Here is a 22802-nt window from a genome sequence, read left to right on the forward strand (position 1 = left end):
ACAACTAACGGTCTTGCCACTTAGTTGGAAAATTCTGATTTCACTTTTGCCCCTGGGAGACATGAAGCCACATTCATAGACTGGAAGTTGTCATTGTGAATTGAGATCGAGGACACCTTTAGTGTCAGAAAATGCACCGTACCCATTTGGCTCCTGGAATCTGGGGTTCTTTGTTCTCACAGTTGCCAAATTAGTGATATTGCTAGCATTAGACTAGTATGAGCAACTCGTTCCTGAGTTAGGAAAATGGACGGCCTTGCTAGTCTTTGTCTGTCACAGCCGAGGGGAACTCAGAAGAGACTTGCTCTGTAACTCTGACCTCGATAAGGGATAGGTTTGTTGGTGGGCTGTTTTTGTTTGTTTTATTCTTTCAACTTTCATTCTTAATATTTTAAGATTCTAAAATTACAGACTTGGAGACTTTCAGGATTAATGTACTGAAGTGATTTAAGGAGCCTATTCTGAGTTTAAGGAAGTGATGGGTTAACTATTTTAAGGAGAATTTCTGAAAGACAAGTTTGCAGGCTCAGCATCCCTGATGGGGTATGCCTGGCCAAGCTTTATGTTTCGCGTCTGGAGGGGGAAAAGGCAAACTTGGATTTAGGGCAGCGTTTCAGCTCTAGGCCTGACTACACAAGAGTAAACAAAGTCCTCCAAAAAGTAGGTTCTAAGAAGAGTTACTTGGGACACAGAGAATACTGCCACATCAGCTGTGCACACACATCAGCTGTGCACACACGTTACGGAGATTCACTCCTGTGTCGGAGACTTTCAAACGACAGTGTGTCTCAGACTTAACAGTTATCTAAAAGTTGGGGGAGTACTGACTTCCAGTTTTCTATACTGCAGGGCTTCTTGTTAGAGTTTTTAATATGTAAATTGCTATTTTGGACATTGGAAGAGATAATGTAGTTAGTGTTTCCCAGACGACTCTGGAACCTTTTTTTGCTTATTGTGGCTAAAGTACACATACTATAAAATTGACCATTTTAACCATTTTTAGATACATTCATAGTATTAGGCAATGATCATCATATCCACTTCCAGAAATTTTTTTATGACCCTAAGAGAAACCCATTAAGCAGTCACTCCCCATCCTGGAACTGTTTTTGATTGAATCCTGAAACTCAATTTGGTAGACATTGCTCTAAAATATTCTAAAAAGTATTTGGCATTTGCCATAGTAGCCATTATGGAAATATGAAACACGTATTTGAACTAACATCTCTCTTAACATTGTAGAACATTTCCAATTTGGAAAAAAATAGACATTTTAGAGCCTAGAAAAATAGCAGATGAATGTCAGAGCTAGAAATCCTAGTTCTTTTGATAATTTAGTTCTCAAGCTGGAATCTAGTTCCTTTGATAATCTAGTTCTCAAGCTGGAATCTAGTTCTTTTGAATTCCTGTGTTCTTTTCACTATGCCATGCTTCTCAATTCAGCAAATTAAATTAGATATTTGGCAAATTCTTTTGTATTTTTGTTTGGTCAGTGGATCAGTTAAGGTTCATAACTGAGACTTCATGGCAAGCCATGCTCTGTCTGTATATGGACCACCTCTGTACTTTCTGGAAAATACCACTTTGGGTGTGATATGTGACAGTTCACCAAAGAGGAAGGACTCACTCAGTTATTCATGTATCAGTCATTTGCCCTGTTTATTGATCACAGGTTTTCTCACTATCAACATTCTGATGTAAAATGTTGCAGGCCAGTTGCAGCAATCTTTAAATAAAGATACTTCAGGAGGAAGCTCCTTCAATAATTTGTTGCCAGGAGGCTTTCAAGTCAGCTGTCAGCATAGTTTGAATTTTAGCTTGGAAGTGGCTTGCATGTTTTGGTATGATTTCCTTGAAAAGCATGCATGTATCTCTGTAAGCAGTTATTAATGATCAGTTTATGTCATTGAGCCTTTGAGCTGTTGAGACAGAATTAGGGTGACACGTATTAATGATCTATTTCCTTTTAGGACAAGAAAGAGATGGCCATCAGTGACTGCAGCAAAGGTACAGCTTTTTGGTCTTGTACATGTTCACATACAAGAGCATTACCTCAGCTGTTGCTTAGTTGCTGAGTTGTGACCGACTCTTCTGTGACCCCATGGACTGTAGCCCACCAGGCTCCTTCGACCATGGGGTTCCCAGGCAAAGAATACTGAAGTGGGTTGCCATTTCATTCTCCAGGGGCTCTTCCTGACCCAGGGATTGAACCTTTGTCTCCTGCTTTGGCAGGTGGATTCTTTACCACGGAGTCACCTGGGAAGCCTGTTACTTCAGCTGGACAACAAACACAGAGGCTCTCAGTCAGCTGTGTCCTTGTACACGTGCAGCCTTCTGGGGCTGCTCAACGAGAAGCTTTGGGTCTTTCTTAGAGGTGTACTGCACAGCAGTCATCTTAGTGAAAGCATTTTTTGAATGGATAGTTAAGTCAGTTTATCCTGTACTGGTAAATATGTGGAGAAAATTCAAACCTATCTTGCCACAGGAACGGTATATACTTCCTGTGTGCTCGCCTTTGAAATTTAAGATCTTAGCTGCTGGTGGGGCTTCTGAATCTGTGTGGTTGAATGGTGGTGGTGGTTGCTCTTAGGGAATTGGTACTCTGTTCAGATGTACTTAATCCAAACCTCCTTGCCGTCAGTTTTTATCAAGTTCAACACAGTGAATCCAGTCTTTGTCATCTGATGCCTGAGTTCCATAATGGTCTTTTCATTCTACCACCTCATAGAGACAGCTCCAGACATAGGGTCATTATTGTTTTTGGTTTTTTTCCCAAAAATTTCCTGACAGGCCAGATGGTTGGCTTGTCTATATAACCTGCTTGATATGGGGAACACACATAATCTTGTTCCTTGCATCTTGCTACTCGCATGAGTTCTTCAAACTAATATTGTTTTTTAAATTTGTATTTTCTTTTCCATTTTGGATAATATTTTCTCCTTTGGATAATATTTTCTCTGAGAGAATCAGAGTTTAAAAGAACTTTATTAAAAAAAAAAAAAGAACCTTATATATTATCTAATCCTACTCTCAGACCGAGCATGAATTCCCTCATCTGTTTTGTTTCCTGAGATTTTTTAATAACATTAATTAGTCACCCTCTCTTCTTTATATTTGGCATTTCATTCGAGTCTCTGAATGAAACTTAACACATTAGAATCTAGCAAACTTATTCTAATCTATTACTGTCTTGGGCTGGAACTAATTCTAAATGTACTGTTTTGTTTGGAAGAAGGTGTTTAACCTTAATCTCTGTGAGATGTGTGGGTTTGATGAGTTTAAGTTAGGAACAAGCTGTGATTTTCAGAGTTCTTTTCTTGGTAACCAAATGGTGAGAATATGGCTTGTAAGCTGATTAGCGGGTAATACAGTAGAAAACAGTTCATTTCTCGCTGTCACCCTCAGTCTAGGAGCCAAGCTAATGAGAGGAAGTGGGGGGAAGTGTTTTTCAGATTTGTTTTTGGTTTTTTGGTTAAACCAAAATATATGTGCTTATACTTAGTTGTTACGGCTACATATGGTTTATTGAATCCATGCACAAAATATATTAACAGTAATGCAGTTTATTTGGATTAAGTAGTACAGATTATTTAGATATACAGGACCTTTCATTCCCCTGCCCCCCAGATAAACACATGCCCACTCTGTGTACAAACTTTGGCAAAGGACTTAACTCATTTGGAACTCTTCACTATGAAATACTATATAAGAAACTGTATGAAAACTGTGGAACAATATTTAATGCCAGCCACCTTTATGTTTTTAGCCTTAGCATGTAAGTAAAGTTTAATTCTCTTTATATGGATTGGGAAAGCAATCACAAGTTAGAGTGATAAGTTGATGTTAGAGGTTTTTATGAAGTAGTCATAGGGAATTGCCTAGTGGTACGGTGGTTGGGACTCAGCTTTCACTGCTGGGGCCCAAGTTCAGTCCTTGGTTGGGAAACTAAGATCCTGTCAGCTGTGCAGCCAATAAAAGAGAAATCCTGCAAGGAGTCTATCTCTTCAGTCAATATTTGCATCGTTAGAAGTTACCCACTAGTTGAGAAGGGGGCAGTATAGGAGTTAAAGTGTAAATTAGGGGTTCAGTTGTTTAAAAGATGATGCAGTAGAGGTCACTGGAGTATTTTCAGAGAATATCGTGTGCTGGGCCACGGGGAGGTTGACCGTGTGTAAAGCTGAAATCCTGCAGTTTGGGTTCTTTCAGAAAACCTTCTCCTGAACCAATATCCCCATCCAGCCATTTTACCATTTCTGTCATCTGCTTCATTGAAAGACTATCTGCACATTAAGTAGCCCATCCACACAATGTAGTTTATATCTTCTGCCCTGCCCTGTAGTCTAGAGCCGTGTATCCCACTGCAAACTTGACACCTCCCTGGGACGTCTGGTCCCATGGCATGGCAGATGTAACGTGCCCAGACAGACTCTGGTGCCTCCCAGTCCCCATGCATACATAAATGCATGAAAACAACTTGCAGTTAGTTTTTTTCATACTAATGAATGGCATTATTATCCATTCACTTGCTGAAACTCTAAAACCTTTGGAGTCATCCCTGAGTTATTCTCTCATTCCACATGGTTTAATTAATTAGCAAGTCCATTGGGCTTTGATTCAGAGACATTTCCGTAATCGGGCCTCTCCTTTCCATCTCCACTTTTAGCAGCTTAGTGAGCATCCTCTGTCATCTGGTCTGTTGCAGTGACCTCCCAGCTGTTTTACTGCTTCCACCCATACCCTTCACACTATAGCCAAAGTGAGCTTTTAAAACTGTAAATCAGATGATGTCTTAATCTGCTTGAAATGATTCCAGTGGCTTCTTATCACACTTAAAAGATCTAGTAAATGAACTGTATTCCAATAAAAATTATAATAAATAGCTAAAATAGACAATCAGCAAGAACCTACTTACTCTATAGCACAGGAAACTCTACTCAGTACTCTGTATTAACCTAAATGGGCAAAGAATCTGAAAAAGAATAGATGTGTGTGTGTGTGTATAACTAAATCACTTTGCTCTACACCTGAAAATAAGACAACATTGTGAATCAGTTGTATTACTCCAATATAAAAGCTTTTTAAAAAATACAAAATAGAAAAAGTCCAAGCTCCTGGCCAGCAAGGCCTCCATGACCTGCTTCTTGTGTATTTTCAACTTCATCTCTTCTGCACCTCTACCTGTCACCAAGATGCTGAAGTTATTCTTGCTTTTAGATCCTTTACTCTTTTTAGTTCTTTTTCCTATACTGTCTCCCTCAGCTTTTCAGATAGCTGGCTTCCCTCAAATAATCCCTTTTGTATTCTTTCCACTCTTAAAAAGTCACTTATTCCCCTCTTCTCTTGAATTTACATCACCTTGTTTTATTTTTCTCTGTAGCTCTATAGCTATCTGAAATTATTTGTATGCCATCTTCTGTTGCCTCCTAGAACAGCTTAAAGCTTCATGAGGACTTGGACCTGGTCTGTTCTGGTTACCACTGTACTCTGGAGGGGCACTACCCTAGGTGCATATATTAGGTATAAACAAACAGTTACTGAAAGCATAAATGAATTTAAAAATGAGAATATCATTTGAAAAGAAAAAAGTTCTAGAGCCATGATACTGCTTCTTAAAAAGGAAAAACACAAAAAAGAATAGAAGAATGTAGTATACTCGAACCAAAACATGGGCACGGGATTATTACAAGGCATTTGTTGTTGGATAAAAGAAAGGATATTATACCTAGTGACCTAAGGGTGTTAGAGCAGAGTTTGAAGGACCAGTGAGCATTTAGCTAAAATACCATCTCAGTTGTCATTGTGTGACCTCCATAGTTGAGGCCCAGAAAACAGGAGAGTAAATGATAGACACTCTGCCACTGTTCTCTTAACACGCGCCTTCAGATTCCCGCTCACTTTTTTTTTTTTCCTTCTTTCTTTTTTATTTTTTAAATCATGAAAGTACCTGCTCACTTTTTCACTGTGCACTTGAGCCCTGTTGTTCTGGACTGTTCTGAAGTGGGTGAAGGGTAACTAGGTGGAAACCAGGACTTGGGGTATAGACCAGGGTTTGGTAAACTGCTGCCACAAGCCAAATGTAGCCTGCATGCCACCTGCTTTTGTTCAGCCTGCAAACTAAGAATTGTTTTTACATTTCTAAATCATTGGAAATAAAATCAAAAGAGAAGTAATATTTCAGGACACATGAAAATCGTGTGAGATTCAGATTTCAGTACCCATCAATAAAATTTTATTGTGATACAGTCACCCTTATTTGCTTATGCATTGTCTGTGCTTGCTTTCATGCTGCAGTAGCAGAGTTCAGTAGTCCTAACGGTCTGTCCCACAAAGCCTGAAGTCTTTACTACCTGCCCTTTACAGAAAAAGTTTGCTGACCCTAGGTATAACCTTTAACAAATAACTCTTCCTGCGGAGCCATGGAGAATGATTATTGAGGAAACTTGATATAACTGAGGGTGTATAGGCCCTTTTTCCTTATGGTAACAGTTACTTCTTCCCTTTTTACAGCAATTCAGTTAAACCCCAGCTACATCAGGGCAATACTGAGGAGAGCAGAGTTGTATGAGAAGACTGACAAGCTGGATGAAGCCCTGGAAGACTATAAATCCATATTAGAAAAAGACCCATCAGTACATCAAGCAAGAGAAGCTTGCATGGTAAACCTGACTTTTTACAAATATATTTTCTGTTCTTGTGTTACTAGTCATTGAATCTTAGATAATCTTTTGAGACACAACTACATGCCATTTCTATGCTTTTGAGAAGCTTATTGGAAGGAATATTGCAGGAGATAGAGCTTTGAAGTGGTGGCTCCAACCCACTGTGCCCTATACTATTTAATCTTCATTCTAAAATTGTTGTCTTGTATAAACCTTTGACCTCTAGGGTTAACAAGAACTTTATTTCGTTGTTGGACTAGGGAAAACTTTTCTGCTTATAGGTGTACAGTTTAGTTGAAAGTGAGCCTTAATATTGTAGATAATAAATTTCTGGTTTTCTCTTCGTTACTCAGTCACCAAGTTTCTACTTATTGTCATATGTGCAGAACATTTCCAGTTGAATATATCCTAATCTTTTTCTTAAAATGACTCTAGTTCTTGTCCTCGTCACTAAAAATCCTTTTGCTTCTAAACGTCATATTTTTATGTCAGTAGTAAATTAAAACTAAATATTACTTGTTTTCCTCTTTAAAAATAACTGTATATTTGTGCTTTTACCTTTAGCACCACTCTATCTCCAATGCAGAGAGTAATGTATACTCTTAAGGATTTTCTACAAAATTGGATGTGTGTCTCACTGCCCCAAAATAATAGGTGTTCAAATAAGTTCCACTGACACTGGCTTTAACTAAACAGATTTCTTCATTGCCAGACTTTTCAGAAGGCATTAGGATGAGGAGATCTATCCTGAACCCAGTATGTAGCAGAGATGGCAGGAGCCAGAGAGCTACAGGCATCTTCTATTTAGCCAGACTTTTGGGTTTTGTTTTTTCAGTTGAGGCTACTTTCCAACATTTAAAAATGGAAAGAATTTTTAAATGGATAATCCATTTAAAATGGATAAAATTAAGTGGATAAAAATCTAAGTCGGGCTCCTCTTGAAAACTGGAAAATGTGGACATGCTGGCTTCTCCTTGAACTCGCACATGCTGGCGTGGGGATGGAGTGCTCCGATTACCTGGCTGAGCACACCAGTGCTGTTGCCTTACACCCAGTGCATTACTTATTTATGTTTCCTGTCAGTCCCTGGAGGGCACCTGAACCCCTACTCCACAGGATCTCCCATTTAGGTCACGGGACTGTTATTCCACCAAGCAGACCCGAAAAATGTTGACTCATCTCCCTGCATTAATATCAATATCTTAGGTCGTTTGGGTTTTATTTTGCTTTGTTTTTATACCCTCTTGAGGTGAGTTCCTTCAGCCACAACAGGTCTTTTATTTACCTAGAAATGGAGTAATTGGAGAAAGGTGCATTTGGGTAATTAAAATACATATGCAATTTGAAAGCAATTTTAATCCTTTTACTGACTTTTAATGTATCTCTTAATGGTGTTACGATTAACTTAAATTGGACATGAGGAAAGGGAATAGAGTTCTTAAAATCTTGGCTGAATTCTTGGTGGCCTTTATCTTTGTCAAATTAGTGTTAAAAAGGGAGCCTTTTATTAAAGCTGGTTGTTATACGTGTAAAGAATTTATTTTCTTGAATTATTACAACAGAATTAATACTGGCATCACAGAGTGCGTGGGGCAACTCCAGAGCTAAAAGTGCCCAGAGAACATCTGTGGCTCTCAGCTGCAGGGGTTCTGGTCCCGGGGGACACTTGGCAAGGTGGGGGGTCGCTGTGGCGGTGGGGAGGGTCCTGTTGGCGCCTAAAGGCCAGGGATGCTTTGACCACTCCACTGTGCACAGGACAGCCCCAGCAACAGACCACCCAGTCCAAAATGTCAGTAGTGCCGAGGCTGGAAAACCCTGAGCTGGATGATCATTTCGGTATATCTGATATCGATCTGATGCTTTCTCAACAGTTAATTTACATAAAAAAAGGACCTCAAGTTAAAAAATACAAGTGAGCAGAAAATATATATAAGTATCAGCCATTATCCCACCACCTGAGTATACTACTGTAAACATCTGATGTGTATCCTTTCAGATGTTGTGCGTGTGTGTGTATTTTTCACCAAATTTTTATTGAGGTCCTCCTGAGTCCATTCCAGTGATCCAGGAACTGTGCATAGCATTGAACCAAACAAAATTCCTGTCTCTGTAGTGCCCCCACAGAGAAATATTTGGGATTTTTCTATATTTAGTGGGATCATATATATGTGCTTTAACCTGATCTCATTTTCATACAAGGTTTTTAAAAATGTTTCTCAAGTTCAAAATAAAGCCAAAAGGTTTTCACAACCCTTGTTTTGGTGCTTTTTCCCTTAGAGATTACCTAAACAAATTGAAGAACGTAATGAAAGGCTGAAGGAAGAGATGTTAGGTAAGTCTGCCTCCCTTACCTTCTCTTTACCATAAATAGCTCAGAAGCTGGGGGATGCAGCCATCCGTCCTTTTATTCATTAGAGGAGAACTCAACAGTGGGAAACAGCTTTGTGACCCTTCTGTGGTTCAGTACCAGTATCACAGGGCACCAGCACCCTGGGGCTTGTGAGTTCTTAATCAGTTTTGACTCTAAAGGACCAATGTGGTTTAGAGTGGATATCAGCTTTTCAAAAGCTAAACTTCCATTTCGCTTTTCTTTATTTTTTTGGTAACTTTTCCTGCCTTCAAAATGCAAACATAATGAACTCCCAACCCTGGGGGTGCCATCAACCTCTCTTTCAGATCATCAATTTCATAAAAACAGTTGATTTTGTTCATTGAGGAAACAACTTCAGGTTTTAAGTTCCTTAGGATGTAATCAGTATAAGCCAGTACCCTGTGAAAACCAAGGGGATTTTTGTTTTGAAAATAACATTCACAGGCCCTTTAGTATTTGAGAAGACATGAGAGGGTAAGAATTAGTAGTAAATGGGAAAAGGGGAAAAAACTGTGTAGGTGGAGGGTCAGGGGAATTGGTTTCATTTGACCCATGTTTTAGTTCTTAAATTGACCAAACTGTGTTTATGGTTGGGATTAGAGGGCTCTTCATTGTAAACAGTCTGCTTGACCAAGAGGAATAAAGGTTCCTGGACAGAGACCTGCCCAGCACAGTATGCTTATAACCTGTGTGATAGTTGTCTATTTGTGACCTCCTGTATGTTTTCTTTATGAATAATCTATATCATGAATTGCAGTCGCATGGGCCAGAAGCGACTTCACTTTTTTCTTTCTGTAATTCCTTTTGGAGAAGGAAATGGCAACCCACTCCAGTGTTCTTGCCTGGGGAATCCCATGGACAGAGGGGCCTGGTGGGACTGTGGTCTATGGGGTCACAAAGAGTCAGACACAACTAAGCAACTAACACGGGCCAAAAGAAAAGATCACTTAAAATAAATTGAGCTTGGCCATTTATGGCCTTTAGGCATCAGTATTAGAGAATGAGACAAATCTCCCAAAAGATCACTCTGACAGAGAGTTGATTGAGGAGGAACTACTGACCCAGTAAATCCAAGTGTGGGCCCTGCTGGGTGGACTCAGACTCCAAGGAGAGCTGCTTCAGACTTGGGCAGATCTCTGGAGCCTTCCTCAGTTCTTCCAAAATTGGCTCTTTCCCGAATTTACATTTTTAGTAAAATTTGACACCATGTTTGAGCCGAAAAGTTATTTCGGAGGTACTTTTTCTCCAAAGAAGGAAGAAAAGAGGATTCTTCATCTATTCACAATGATGATTTATTTTAGCAAAAAGGAAAAAGGTATTTGCATTTAGCTGAACTGGATTTCGTGCTGAAAGAGAAGACTTGGTGAATGACTATAGTGGTCACTTAGGCACTGATTTCTGGGTCCATTTTTTTTAATCACCATGAAACAATAAATGGATAGATATAAACTGAATCTTACTGCTATTGTCAGTTCCAGACGGAATTAAGTTCCATCTGTCCTTGTCACTCCGTTCTCATAAGCTGATGTTTCTTGTCTTGTGGTTTTGGCATTTACTTATGTTGTTCTTTCATGAACAACTTAAGTTGCTTGGTAAATATGTCAGTTTGTTGTTACACATCAGTAGTCTGAATGACCGGACTCCTTTATTTTCTTCATGAATATGATGATAGTGAATAAAATACTGCCTCTGTGTTATCTACCACAGGAGAGCCTTAAAGGGCGAGGTCCCTCTCAGCGTTGTGTGAGCCTCCTGGTGTGTCCCTGCCTCGTTACAGATGAACTTGCTCTGATTCGTGCACTTTGAGGTCCTTGGAGGCTGGTCCCTCCAGATATGCAGAGCCATGTCGCTCACTTAGACGTCCTGTGCAGACGTTTTGCAGTGTACTGCATGACTTTTAGTTTGTTCAGTATTCTTGATTTTCTTTTCCTTTTCTCTCTGTAAGTTGACTTCCTTTTTGTTGGAAACATACCCCCCTCCTTGGGGAAAAAAAAAATTCTAATTAAAACTGTGAGTGGGTAGAACATACTTGCTCCTCTCTTCTTAGCCTGTCATTTGTAAATGTCATCCTTAGAACAGGAGTGGCCATTGGTCATAGTGCCACAGTCCTTGCCACAGAAGATGACTGTGCTGATGTTAGATTAGAGGAAAGGGGTCAGTCACTGGAGTGTTGACTTGTTTGCCCTCTTCTCACCTCTGGGAAGACAGCCTCCCTATTGCAGCCAGGGAACATAAGGTTTAAAAGGACTGCAGGGTATAGTCAGTGGTTTGATGAGGTTGGAAAGATGCCCTGGACAGAGCATCTAGCTTCTGTTCCACCCATTCTGGATGATCTGTCTTTCCACCTCAGCTGAGAACCTGTCCTGACCTGGAAAACCTAGAGCTGGACATAAAACTCATTGACTCCCTCAGAGGTCAAGAGCCATGGGCAAGGTGTTTCCCCAGTGACCCTGCCTTTCTTCCACTGGCTTCCAGCTGCTCGGCACACACGGGGGCCTTGTTTGCCATCCAGTCCAGCATTCTGCTTGTACCATTGCCTCCTTCCACCTTCTTGGAACATGGTACCAGTCCCCTGAGCCCTGAAGTTACTCAGGTGTTTGCTCCTGGCCACTAGCATCCTAATGACTGTGCATTTGTGAACTAAATTAAGAACACCACCTTGTATGATCCATGTTAAAAAGTGAGATTTGGAGCTGGAGGTAACTTGTTCATGTCATTGTAAGGGTTCTTTTGACTATCCTATGCATTAAGGGCTTCTGTGCAAGTGATTCAGGGTCCTAGAATTGGGTTGCTGCCTCACTTGTTACTGTCCCTGAAAGTTGCTGCAGCCATCCATGTGGGTGTGGAAATCCAGGCTCCTTTCCCACATTTCTCTTCCTGCTGCACTCTCTAGTACTTACCTCAGATGGTGCATTTGCCATGCGGTGTGATCTGGCCACCAGAGAATCTCAGCCAGTTCCGCGTTGCTGTTGCACCCCCTCAGTAGGGAATGCGGTTTTGGGTTTTCAATGCCCTCCCTGCCTTTTGCCTCATTTCCTGGTTGCTATTCCCATAGCTCCTCCTCTCGGGAGAATCACTCCTGCTGTTTTGGCAGTTAGTTCTTGGTAAGGCTTCTTTGAGCTTCCACTTTTCACCCAGGAGCTAATATATAAGCATTTGAATTGGGTGTAAATTTTATTTTCTGTATTCTGTGCTGTCTCTTAATTTGCCTTTTGCTCAGAGGAACTTAGGAGTCAGCTGCACAGCTTAGTTTCCTACCTCAGAAGAGGAAATGCAGTGTCAGAATTCACTTGTGTGCAGTCTGGTTCTCCTGATAAAGAATCTATTCCACAAGGCCCAGACCTCAGTGATCTGGAGGAGGTGAAAACAAATGGTCTTCCTGCCTCTCCTGACAATAAGCTGACCACTGCATAGTCACTATCTCCAAAGAGAAGAGATGTATAACAAGTCAGTTGGTTTATTATAATACAGTGTTGCTTGAAGACACAGAAATTTAATATATATCAGAACTGGATCCAGTGCCAAGCCTTGATCTCTAGTCATAAGTGTTCTTGTCTGAGCCCAAGCACTGTTGGGCTCTTCTCTTTGCCCTGGGATCTGGTCTGAGAGATGAGATCCTTACAGTTAAGGACATGTGGACACGTTCAGACTGAGTGGTGGTACCAGGTTTGCTACAAGTGGAAAGAAGGGAACCAGATTGATTACTGCCCAGATAAGGGGCGGGTGAAATCTGGCAGCCAGTGGAGAGTGTGGGAGATGGGCCAGATGGCAGATGGTCCTGTCTGGGGTCTGGAGAAGCTGCTTGAGTCTCTGAGAGTCCAGCCTGACTGAGCAGCCGCAGGAGGTCTGTGAGCATGTGACTCTGCACAGCCGAAAGCCTGCTCTCGCCGAAGGTGCTTCTCTACCACCATCGTAAACAGTACGGGTGAACTGTGCAGACACCACAACTTGGTTCTGCCTTAATGTTGGGCTCTATTTCATTATGTCCCCGCTGGTCCTACGCTGATTTTAGAGCATTGTCAAATTGAACTGTAGTTGATTTACAAGGTGGCTCAGCAGAAGAGAAAAAAAAAAAATACCTGCAGTGCAGAAGAGGCAGGTTCTATCCCTGGGTTGGGAAGATTCCCTGGAGAAGGAAATGGCAACTCACTCCAGTCAGGATTCTTGCCTGGAGAATTCCACGGACAGAAGGGACTGGCAGGCTATAGTCCATGGGGTCACAAAGAGTCGGACATGACTCGACAACTAAACCATCACCACCATTGTGTTAGTTTCAGGTGTACCACATGGTGATTCGGTATTTTTGCAGATTATACACCATTTGAAGTTTTTAGAAGATAACGGGTATAATTCCCAGTGTCTCTTTCTGCTTATCTGTCTTATATGTAGTAGTTTGTGTCTGTTATTTCCATACCCCTAATTTCAGAGCTGCTTTACCCAACAGCATAGACGTCAGCTGTTTGTTCAGTGAATAAATGGCCTCTTCCCTATAATGTTGCACTAGCTCTGTGTCAGAACCACCTGCAGACTCTTCTTTGGGTTTATTCTTCATTTTGCCCCATAGCATTATTAACACTGAAAGCTGCTCTCCAACTATCAGTGGCCTTGGCCGCACCCTTCCACCTTCCTTTCAGTCCTGTGGCCTTGCTGCCCTCCCTTGGCCACCTGTCTCCATCCATTTTCGCCTGCACTGCCTACTCCCTCTGTCTCAGACCATTGCAGTCCTGCCTGTCTTTGGTGACTGAAATGCAGATTCACATACACAGCTCTGCCAGGTCTCCTCCTTCCTGCCCAAGCTGGAGGGGATCATCTGCTTACTGACTCTCGTAGCATCTTGCATCTCGACTCCATGTGAACTGGCTTGTGTGTGTGTGTGCTTTGCCATCAGACCTAAGCTTATTTTGGTGTAAAGACAGTGTCATGTATCTTTGCATTCCCCACTGCACATACGTACTTGGTATATGTTGGTTAATTCAAGTCAGGTAATCTCAGGTCTTCTCTTATGTGGAGACTGTTCAATCATGTGTTTTTATTACGTGTCTGGTACCTGCCAGGGACTTTATGTGCATTATCTGTTTAGCAGGCAGACTTCCCACCTTCTGTTCTGCTGTTCTGGTGATAATGTTGTGGAATGTTATGAAGGCAGAGATACAAGAATAAAAGGAAAAGGTGATGCCACGTGTGTTAGGTTGGGACCTTGGAGAAACAGAAGCCAAGGCTGGATTAGAAATGTGAGGGGTTTATTGGAGGGAGCACCTGCAAGGGGAAGTAAGCAGAGAGAGGGAACTGGACGTGGCTGGGATCCCGTCAGGTCCCTGAGAGGAGCAGGGACCTGGGTCAGAGAAGTCCTTCCCTGCAGGTTCGTCCTGGGGACACTTCAGCAAAGCCACTAGGGAGCCCACACTGCCCTCTCCAGCAGGGCTCGGTCACTGACTGAACAGCCGCGGGGCCTGTGACCTTGGTGTGGAGGCGCCCTGCACCCAGAGAAGTGCACGCTCTGGCTGCCACTCTGGAATCAGCCAGGCTGAGGCCCCCAGCTCCTTGCGGTGCAAGCATTTCAGCCTGACGGGCAAAGCAAGGCCCCGCCCCGCTTTGTCTGCATTGGGAATACGCGTGCCCTGGCTTCACTGCCACCTCCAAGGCGCAGGGGCCTCCTCACCACCTTCAGAACCTGCTCCCATCCTTCAGAGCCTCTGCGCTCACCCCAGTCTGTCTGCCCGCTAGACTGTGAGCATCTCAGAAGTTACACCAGAGTAACTCATACTCTTTAGATCCCAGTGCCTCCTGTAGTGGACACCAGATAACACACACATTTGCCATGGAGATTGTTGTTCTGGCCGTGGACGTGGCCCTGCAGTGATCCCTTCCCCCGGGTGGTGGCCCCAGGCTTGGCTGACAGTCCAGAGCCTTGGGACAGGCACCTCCTTGCTTCACTCACTCTGTCAGAGGAGCCAAGGATTGTGCCAGCAGTGACATTTTATTGGGCTTCTTTAAATGTTTGGTTCCCTCCCTGTCCTCTTTCTTCAGTCCCAAGACAGACAAACTGCCAGAGTCCTGGCTGACTCATGCTGTCCCAGGGAGGCCCTGTCTTTCCTGGTTTCCTATTCACGCATCCTCCTGCCCCCGCCGGCACCTCTCTGTGCCCTCCAGCGCGCCAGGGACAAGGCCTGTGCGGTGACTCTTCCTCCATCAGCAGCACCGAGCACGTGTGTTCCGGGTTGGGGAAGCCTGTCTGGAGAGTGGTCAGTCTGGGTCTCTGTGAATATGGTGAGATTTTCTGGGGGCTAAATCTCAGACTGAGTCCAAAGTTCTCTCCAAGAGTTCCCAGGAAAGGCCTTGGCATTTAAAGGCATGCATCTTTAAGTTCTTTACCTGGGATTTATTTCAGAGTGGGAGATCTCAGAGCAACAAAGCTGCCAACAAGGGCAGCAAGGTGAGAAGGAGCCTGTCCCTCTGATGAGCAGGGGTTTCTTGCTCTTACCCTCTTCCTCCTCTCCACTGGAAGCAGACCTGCAAGAAAAATTAGAACAGTTTAGAAATGATTGAAATACGTATTCACCCATCCTAGCCAAGATTTTCTAAAACCACCCTAGTTTCAAATATTCTATCCTATTGCCCCACAAATCCCAGTCTCCCAAATGTCCTGGAAACTCCAACTTTTGTATAAGCTCCATGTCCCCCTTACATGGCGAATCAACATAAAAATCCATGGTTATGCTGTGTGTGTTCATTTAACTTTATGACATGAACTCACCTGGTGATTGACAAAGCCCGAAATCCGGGGAGGGAAACTAGGCTGTTGAGGTTGATGGAACTGTGCAGAACAAGATCTCCCGTTTCCCCAGAAATGATGAGTTTGGTTTGGAAGCTGAGATTTGACTTGGAAAAGCAGGAGGCTCTTGAGTTTCAACCCAGGTTCAGTAGAAATCTGCTGAGTGGAATTAGATTCAGCAAGTGGCTCTGCTGTTTCATGGAGAACAGACTTGGAGGCGCCTGGGCCCTCCCCGCCAGGCTTGGCCTTCAGTCCCCGGAGTAGCAGCTCATCACTCAGCCCAGAGAGCCTGTCCCCTGGGGGTTCTGGCCAGCGTGGCCAAGAAGCTGTGCTGTCCCCGCGGGACCCTTGTGCTCATCTGTGCGAGCGACGGCTCAGGTGGATGGCACTGAAATGCCTGCTCTGCTGTTGGTACACTGGGTGCTGAGGGTTTCATAGTTTTAAAAGCAGGAGTTTCTTTAACTGCAGAGGGATACTCTGTTTTGTAGTCAAATAGGAAGGCAGTTGGAATCTCCTGCTTCTGCCAACTCCTTGTTTTTACTGGACTTTTTGCTTTTACATTGCAGGTAAACTAAAAGATCTTGGGAACTTGGTTCTCCGGCCTTTTGGACTCTCCACAGAGAATTTCCAGATCAAACAGGATTCTTCTACTGGCTCCTACTCCATCAATTTTGTTCAAAATCCAAATAACAACAGATAACAAAAATAACAATAGCTTTTATAGCTGGCTTGGAAGTTGTGTGCTGCTTGTATTAGCAAGGGGAAAGGCCCTGCCAGTGTTTTAACTTCTAAAAGCATCTGATCTCAGAGACAGGCTGTCTTGTAGAGCCCAACACTCCCTTTTCTCCCTTGTTTACGATCAGGGTGAAATGCGCTTCCTGATACAGTGAGCCTTATTTGATTTCCATTTTACGGTGGTGTCCGTGCTGCTGCTGCACTGGTTCTGGCTGTCCTTTGTTTTGTCCAGGAGAAAGCCTGCTTATCGAGACTCACCTCCCTGAGCTCCACAAACACAAACCCAGCTGGAATCTCCTGGGCCAAGCAAACCTGCCAGGCAGAGACTACCCAGCCACATGTGATGGGGTCCCTGCCTGCTGTCCCCTCACCCCGATCGCACACACCGCCCTGCGTGGGCTCCAGCATCTCCTAGTTTCCTCTGGTAATAAATGCTTTCTGTGACAGTCTGAGCTGGGTTGTGAATTTTGTCCCCAAAATGAGAGCTAGAGCAGAAGGTGTCCTGGCTGTAGGAGGCGGTGTTGATTTTGAGCACAGTCCAGTCCTCCCAGAGCCTTAGCTGCCACCTTGAAGATGATATGGAGGAGCTGAGCATCCACCACGTACTAAGATTTAGAAACCTCACCTCACAAGCCGTCTCAGGCCTCTCCAGATTTGTGCAGATGCATATGAAATCAGTGTTTTTGACCAAGTACCAGTCTTAGTGATTTCAACTTAAAACAACTTCGTTTAGGAATGCTGGTATGTGAATCCCAGAACAAAACTGTATTCTTTTAGACTCCATGAACCCAGAAGTTTCAAAGGTAGTTTTTTCTAATCCTCAATGCTGGTGAAAAGCTTTTTGATTGTTATGAGTTAAGTGTTAAAGGCAGTGACATTCAGGTTTCATGTTAGAAATGAAGTACATGTATAATTCTGTAAGTGACATGCTGGAGGCCTCTTCCCAGTATTAAGAATTTTGCTGTTCTTTTGATCAGTTCCTCAAAGCCTCTTAGCGTGTGTTGTTAGGCAGTGGAATGATCTGCTGTATCCACACTGTGGTTTGCTAAGCCCCTCTCCCAGGTTTTTTGGCAGGGGCAGCATAGGAGATCTTGGCTCCCCAACCAAGATTGAGCCCATACCCCCTGCAGTAGAAGCACTGGACCCCCAGGGAAGTCCTTTCTCCTAGATGGAAATGAACTTCTTCATGCAGTTTATAAGGGGGAAGGGGAGAAGGAAAAAGAATGTGGTTAATTTTGCTTTGCTGTCTTTATGATAAATCTGGCATCTAATTTTTCCTAGAAGGTGTGTGAGAAATCACACAAGTAGCACAGAAATCGTGGCTGAAAGCTGCCTGGTCCAGCCGGCGGTGCTGCATGCTCCCTGCGCGACAGCACCCTGCTGGCCCAGCACTCCACCAACCTCTGATCTCAGCACTACTCCACGCTCAGAACAGTGTAAGGAGGGGACTTCCCCGGCAGTCCTGTGGTTAAGACTCCATGCTTCCACTGCAAGAGGCATGGGTTCAGTCCCTGGTCAGGAAACTAACCTCCCACGTGTCACACTGTGCTGCCAAAAAAATAAAGCAAAAAAAAAAAAATTTAAACAGCACTTTGATTTATGTGGACTAATCTCTTGATATTTATCAATATTTATATAGAAATTAAAATAGAAATTTTAAAAATATTCCTTTAAAATAATTTATTTTTTTGTTAATAAGTTATTTCATAACCACTATGAAAAGTTTTGACCTCATGGACCCTGAAAGGGTCCCAGGAACCCTTGAGGAGCCTTGGACCACCTTGAAAGTCATTTTGTCAGATTATGGTGGCCTGTATTTACCTCATGTTATAAGATGTATGATTTATAAGTCTGTGATGCTTTTGTCACCCCACAAAAAAGGTATACCAGAATAGACTTCTGAGGTAATCCACGCTGTAACATTTATTTTTATGCCAGTGACATTGCAGTGGATCACAAAAATTTTGGATCCCCTTCTAGAATTTCCTTGAAGACTCAAACACATTTTTAAAAGTATTACTTATTCCCTGTCTGCTTCCATGAATAGACCTTGAGCTTCTGGAAGGTAAGGGAGATATTTATCTTCTTAATAGCACCTACTGCTTTACTAGAAACTAAGTAAACTGTTGTTAAAGGATATTCCACAAGAAGTCTCAGCGTGAACAATCATTCTATCCAAACGTCTCTAGATTCTGTGGCCTTTCTTTCTTTCTTTTAGTACCTGTGTTGGTTGTTTGGTTTTTTGCAGCTTAAAAAGACATTTGTAAAGGAGTCCCTTAAGGCTGGTTGAGCCCATGTTGTGCAGCCACACAGAATATCCTCAGATGGTGATCATTCACCCTGGCCTGTAAACATAACGCCTCCTATTTTTGTACTTTCATTTCTGCATCTTGGATATTTACAGGTATTTGCTTTGAGACTCTCAGAAATCCCCAGCTTGTCCTCTGGTTTCATGCTCCCCTCCATCTTCCAGGTCACCTTATGTTCTCTATTTGTGTGTCCACACTGTCGTAGCCACCTCCTGGTTCTCAGCTGAGCAGCTTTTTCATTCATGGGAGCCTCTGCAGTAGGCTTACCCAGGGCTTGGCTCTGTTATAGTCACTTGGGTGACTACTTGGGTGGTAGTTTTTCTGTGCAGAGTGTATTGTGGATTTAGTTCATTTTGCACACATCATGGATCTGAAGTATGGGTAAATCCTGTTTTTAAAATCCAAACTTTTTCTAAGAACTCCTTTTCTACGTTTCCCTTCCATCACAAGCACTGCAGCTGGGTTTTTTCCCTATCCTTTTGCTCCTTGTCTGACCCACTGCCCAGATACCATAACTTAAGTTACCATGCTTACTGGACTAGAGAATGTTACGGCATGCTGAGATGCTGAGGCGGGGAGTGGCTGAGCCCGCTAGGTTATGAGCTGAGCGTTGCAGCACGGGGCCTGTGTTTGAGCTGCAGTAAGATGAGACCTCCCACACTGGCCCTGCAGAGTGTCTCAGGTAGAGTCACCGGTGTGAGTGTCTGTTTAGTCCTACAGCACCTGGTGCAGTTGCAGACAGAGAACTGCTTGAGGAAATGTGGCTGGGCCTGGTGATTATTTCTGGTGCTCCTTGATCTCTGTGCTGGTGTCCAAGCCTGTTGCTGAGTTTCTCACAGCTCTCAATCCAGACTGCTTTAGAAAGAGGCACAGGGACTTTATGGAGGCGTGTTACTGTCAGGCTGGGCTGGCGTGGAATGGGGAGCTGGCAGTGGCTGTTAAATCTGAGCCCCATTAGAAGGTGTATTCGGAAGGTTATCTGTTCCCAAGAGCTAATGAGCACACTTGCAAATTGCCTTACAACCAGTTTAGCAAAACTTGGAATGTCAAAGGGGAAAGCTATGACAGGAGGCCAAGGAGGATGGAAAGAAGTTAATGGCTGCTTTAATCTTGAGAAGGATCTTTAAAGGACAGGACTCAGTAACCTTCCAAGACCAGAGTGTAAATCTGAGATACCACCCGGACAGGAGCCCTCAGCAGCTTAAACTCACTTCCTCGTCAGCTCTGTGCGCTCCCCTGTGGGGAAGGAGGGCCATGGCTGCCAGAGCTCAGTCTCGCTGAGCCTGCAGCCCCGGGGTCACTGCCAGCCCACAGTGCTGTCCTTGTTGCTCTCAGATCACTTCCGCCTTTGACCCTGCCTTTCTTCTTCCAGCACTGAGATCTTCCTCTAATCCTCCTATGGGTGTATACTGTGTACCTGATAACACATTCCCACACCCTAGGAAAAATCTCCTGGAAGCAATTTCAGTGAGATGTTCCTCATCCTTTGCAGCCTACTCCTCTCTGCACTTCAGTAGTAAGCAGCTTAGTCCTTCTGTCATCTGGATTGCCTTTAGAAAAGGAAGCATTGATATGTGAACATTCCACCAGAAGTGGCTGGAAAGTCTTTCTTCAGGGAAGCTGCACAGCTAATGCGGAGAATGGCAGTTTCCAGTCACTCTGTTGTCTGGAGAGCAGCCTTGAGCTCACACTAGACTGAGTCCATTAATACTCCTGAAAATGAGAAATGGGTTACTTGCTACCAGCCAGCCCATAGAGCATCAGAGTGACTGCTTAAGAACTTCCAAAGGGCAATCAAGGAAACTAATGAGGTTAGTTTATGAAAACTAGTGAGGATGTCCTCGTATTTCAGAGTATCAAAAATTTCGGTCTTCCTGTGAGTCAGTAATTTTTTAAGGTAAAGATGGGTACATGGGCTTTATTTCTTATACTAGTCTGCCTTTACAGATGTTTGAAATATTCTAGGATTAAAAAAATACTCCATTTTCTTCTAATTTCTCAACCCTCTGAGGGCTGCAAGCTAGGAATAAACTCAGAATTTCTATCAGCCAGACTAGAATTAAGACTCCCTAGAGCTTTCCTTTAGCCTTAGCTAAAGAACCGCAGGGCCTGTCACCCCACTGCCAGGGAGGCCCACAGCTGCTAATCTGTGGTTCAGATGGAGTCCCAGCTGCTAGTTCTACCTTGCTAAAATAAAAAAAAAATGCAGCCTACCCAGATGGCAACCCCAAGTCAGGCACTGGGGCTCCTCCAGACATGCATTGATTGACACATGTGAAGGGAATCAACCCAGATGCTCTTCAGGAAGCCTTTAGTTCCAGGTGTGAGGAGCCAGATCTGCAGACAGTGGAACCTCCTAGTACCAGGTGGAGTGCTGGGCCAGCGGAGGTCCGCATCTGACGCCCCACCCCATCACACCAGGCACACGGTGCCCTCCAAGTCAGAAATGGGCAAGCATGGACGTCGTCAAGCAAACTAAAGGCGACCAGGGTTGCGAAGCAAGGGAACAGTGTGAGATGGGAAAGTGTTTACATTTCAAAGGATGGAGGCTTTGGAGGACTCTCTGGTACTTGGTCTCAAGGACCTAGGACTGGTGTAGGGATAGTTTGACTGCCCAGAATAGATATGCTATCTGCAGCGCTACCTCAGGGAGTTAGCTGGGAGACAAAGTCTTATTTCCAAGAGCTGTGACTGACTGGATTCTCAGGGCTTCAGAGGCCAGGAGGCAGCTTTTCCAGCCGCTCCCTTTCTACTGGCATGAAAGCAGCTCTGTGAGGCAGGTTCTGTAAAGTCGCTTTGTGTCTCACTGAAGCCCCTGGCCATGCTTTCCTAGGGCAGGGACACGTCAGGTTCCTCTTTACCTCAGGGCACTGCCCATTGCTGAATCCGTTTGCCTCCATTAGATTACAGGTGTGGGTGGTCTGCTCAGTATCCACAGGCATCAGGCACAGGCAGAACTCAGAAAAGTAAGAGTATTCCCTGAGTGAACTATTCTATAGAGTTCCCTGATGTCACCTGTGTTTTTGGCCTTGGCTGAATAGGAACTTGAGCTAGTTGAGTTAGACACCTATTTTCCATACCTCATCTTGGCCAGTGTGGCCTCTAAGTGATTCTTCTGTCAATAAGGTAACTGATAGAACTAAGATTAAAATCCATGTCTCTACTGAGTAAAGCAGGTTATTCAGATAGAAGCATCATCCTAATATCACCCACTCACTTTGCCTCCTGTATGTCAGGTTGCTTCTAAAACCGTGCTCCACATGCAATGAAGGGCTAATCCTAGAAGTATTAACTCTTTAGGACAATGACCTGGCTACTGGTTTAGCCAGCTCTTTCTTCCTCTGGCACGGAATGCCTGAGTTGTATTCTTTCATCCCAAGGTCATCACCCTTTGATATCAAAGCAAAGGCCATGAAACTTCTTTGTGAATAAGCCAAGATTTGGCAGGGTGCTGTTCACCAGAGAAAAGTATGCTTAAGAAACATTTACAGTATACTCTCTTCAAAGCACTGAGGGAAGAATCATTACTTGAAAGAGTAGAAATGAGCTGTCACGTATAAAAGCAAGAAAACGGCTTACTTTTATGTGCAGTGACATGCCAGCATTCCCAGGGAGACACTCCAGTGGCTTCCTTCTTACACTCATTTAGGTAAACTGAAATGGGAGAATGTTTGCGGTTAAAGACTCTGTGTATATACTCTGAAATAACAGGCAGCCTTCTAAAGGATTGCTTTACTTAAATGAAAAAACAAAACAGAATTTACCTGACTTTAGTTTCTGGATCAGCCTTAAAAAATCTCAGCTGTCTAGTTGGTGTTCAGAGGCTAATTTTTCCTAACAACTGAGTGTTTCTGGTCAAATACTTGACCTCAGATTGGAGGTACTCGGCTTTTAAAGAAGCAACCATTTATCCATAAGAGTAAAACTACTTGAAATTAAGACAAACCCAACAGTAG

The 22802-nt window shown here is 43.5% G+C and overlaps 2 protein-coding genes across 6 annotated transcripts in view; one reads left to right on the plus strand and one right to left on the minus strand.

The window, feature by feature from the left end:
* The window catches only part of TTC1 (tetratricopeptide repeat domain 1), a 49855-nt gene extending 32869 nt beyond the window's left edge, over positions 1 to 16986 (plus strand). For both annotated transcript variants that reach the window (XM_020903325.2, XM_020903323.2), the window contains exons 5-8: positions 1971 to 2007; positions 6508 to 6656; positions 8937 to 8991; positions 16369 to 16986. In XM_020903325.2, the coding sequence (XP_020758984.1) occupies positions 1971 to 2007; positions 6508 to 6656; positions 8937 to 8991; positions 16369 to 16502 (375 nt within the window). In that variant the 3' untranslated portion in view covers positions 16503 to 16986. The remainder of the gene's footprint in view (positions 1 to 1970; positions 2008 to 6507; positions 6657 to 8936; positions 8992 to 16368) is intronic.
* Positions 3548 to 22802, minus strand: part of PWWP2A (PWWP domain containing 2A) — a 51136-nt gene continuing 31881 nt past the window's right edge. Inside the window, exons 3-5 of one of the 4 annotated variants that reach the window (XM_070465728.1) lie at positions 22426 to 22500; positions 15403 to 15540; positions 3548 to 11009 (exon numbers count right to left, since the gene is read on the minus strand). In XM_070465728.1, coding sequence (XP_070321829.1) covers positions 15410 to 15540; positions 22426 to 22500 — 206 coding nt within the window. In that variant the 3' untranslated portion in view covers positions 3548 to 11009; positions 15403 to 15409. Of the gene's footprint in view, positions 11010 to 14249; positions 15541 to 15784; positions 22501 to 22802 lie in introns of those variants that run through there. The other 3 variants (XM_070465727.1, XR_011486959.1, XM_070465729.1) reach the window with 3 other exon arrangements.

This window comes from Odocoileus virginianus, chromosome 3, assembly GCF_023699985.2.
Source record: "Odocoileus virginianus isolate 20LAN1187 ecotype Illinois chromosome 3, Ovbor_1.2, whole genome shotgun sequence".
NCBI lineage: Eukaryota > Metazoa > Chordata > Mammalia > Artiodactyla > Cervidae > Odocoileus > Odocoileus virginianus.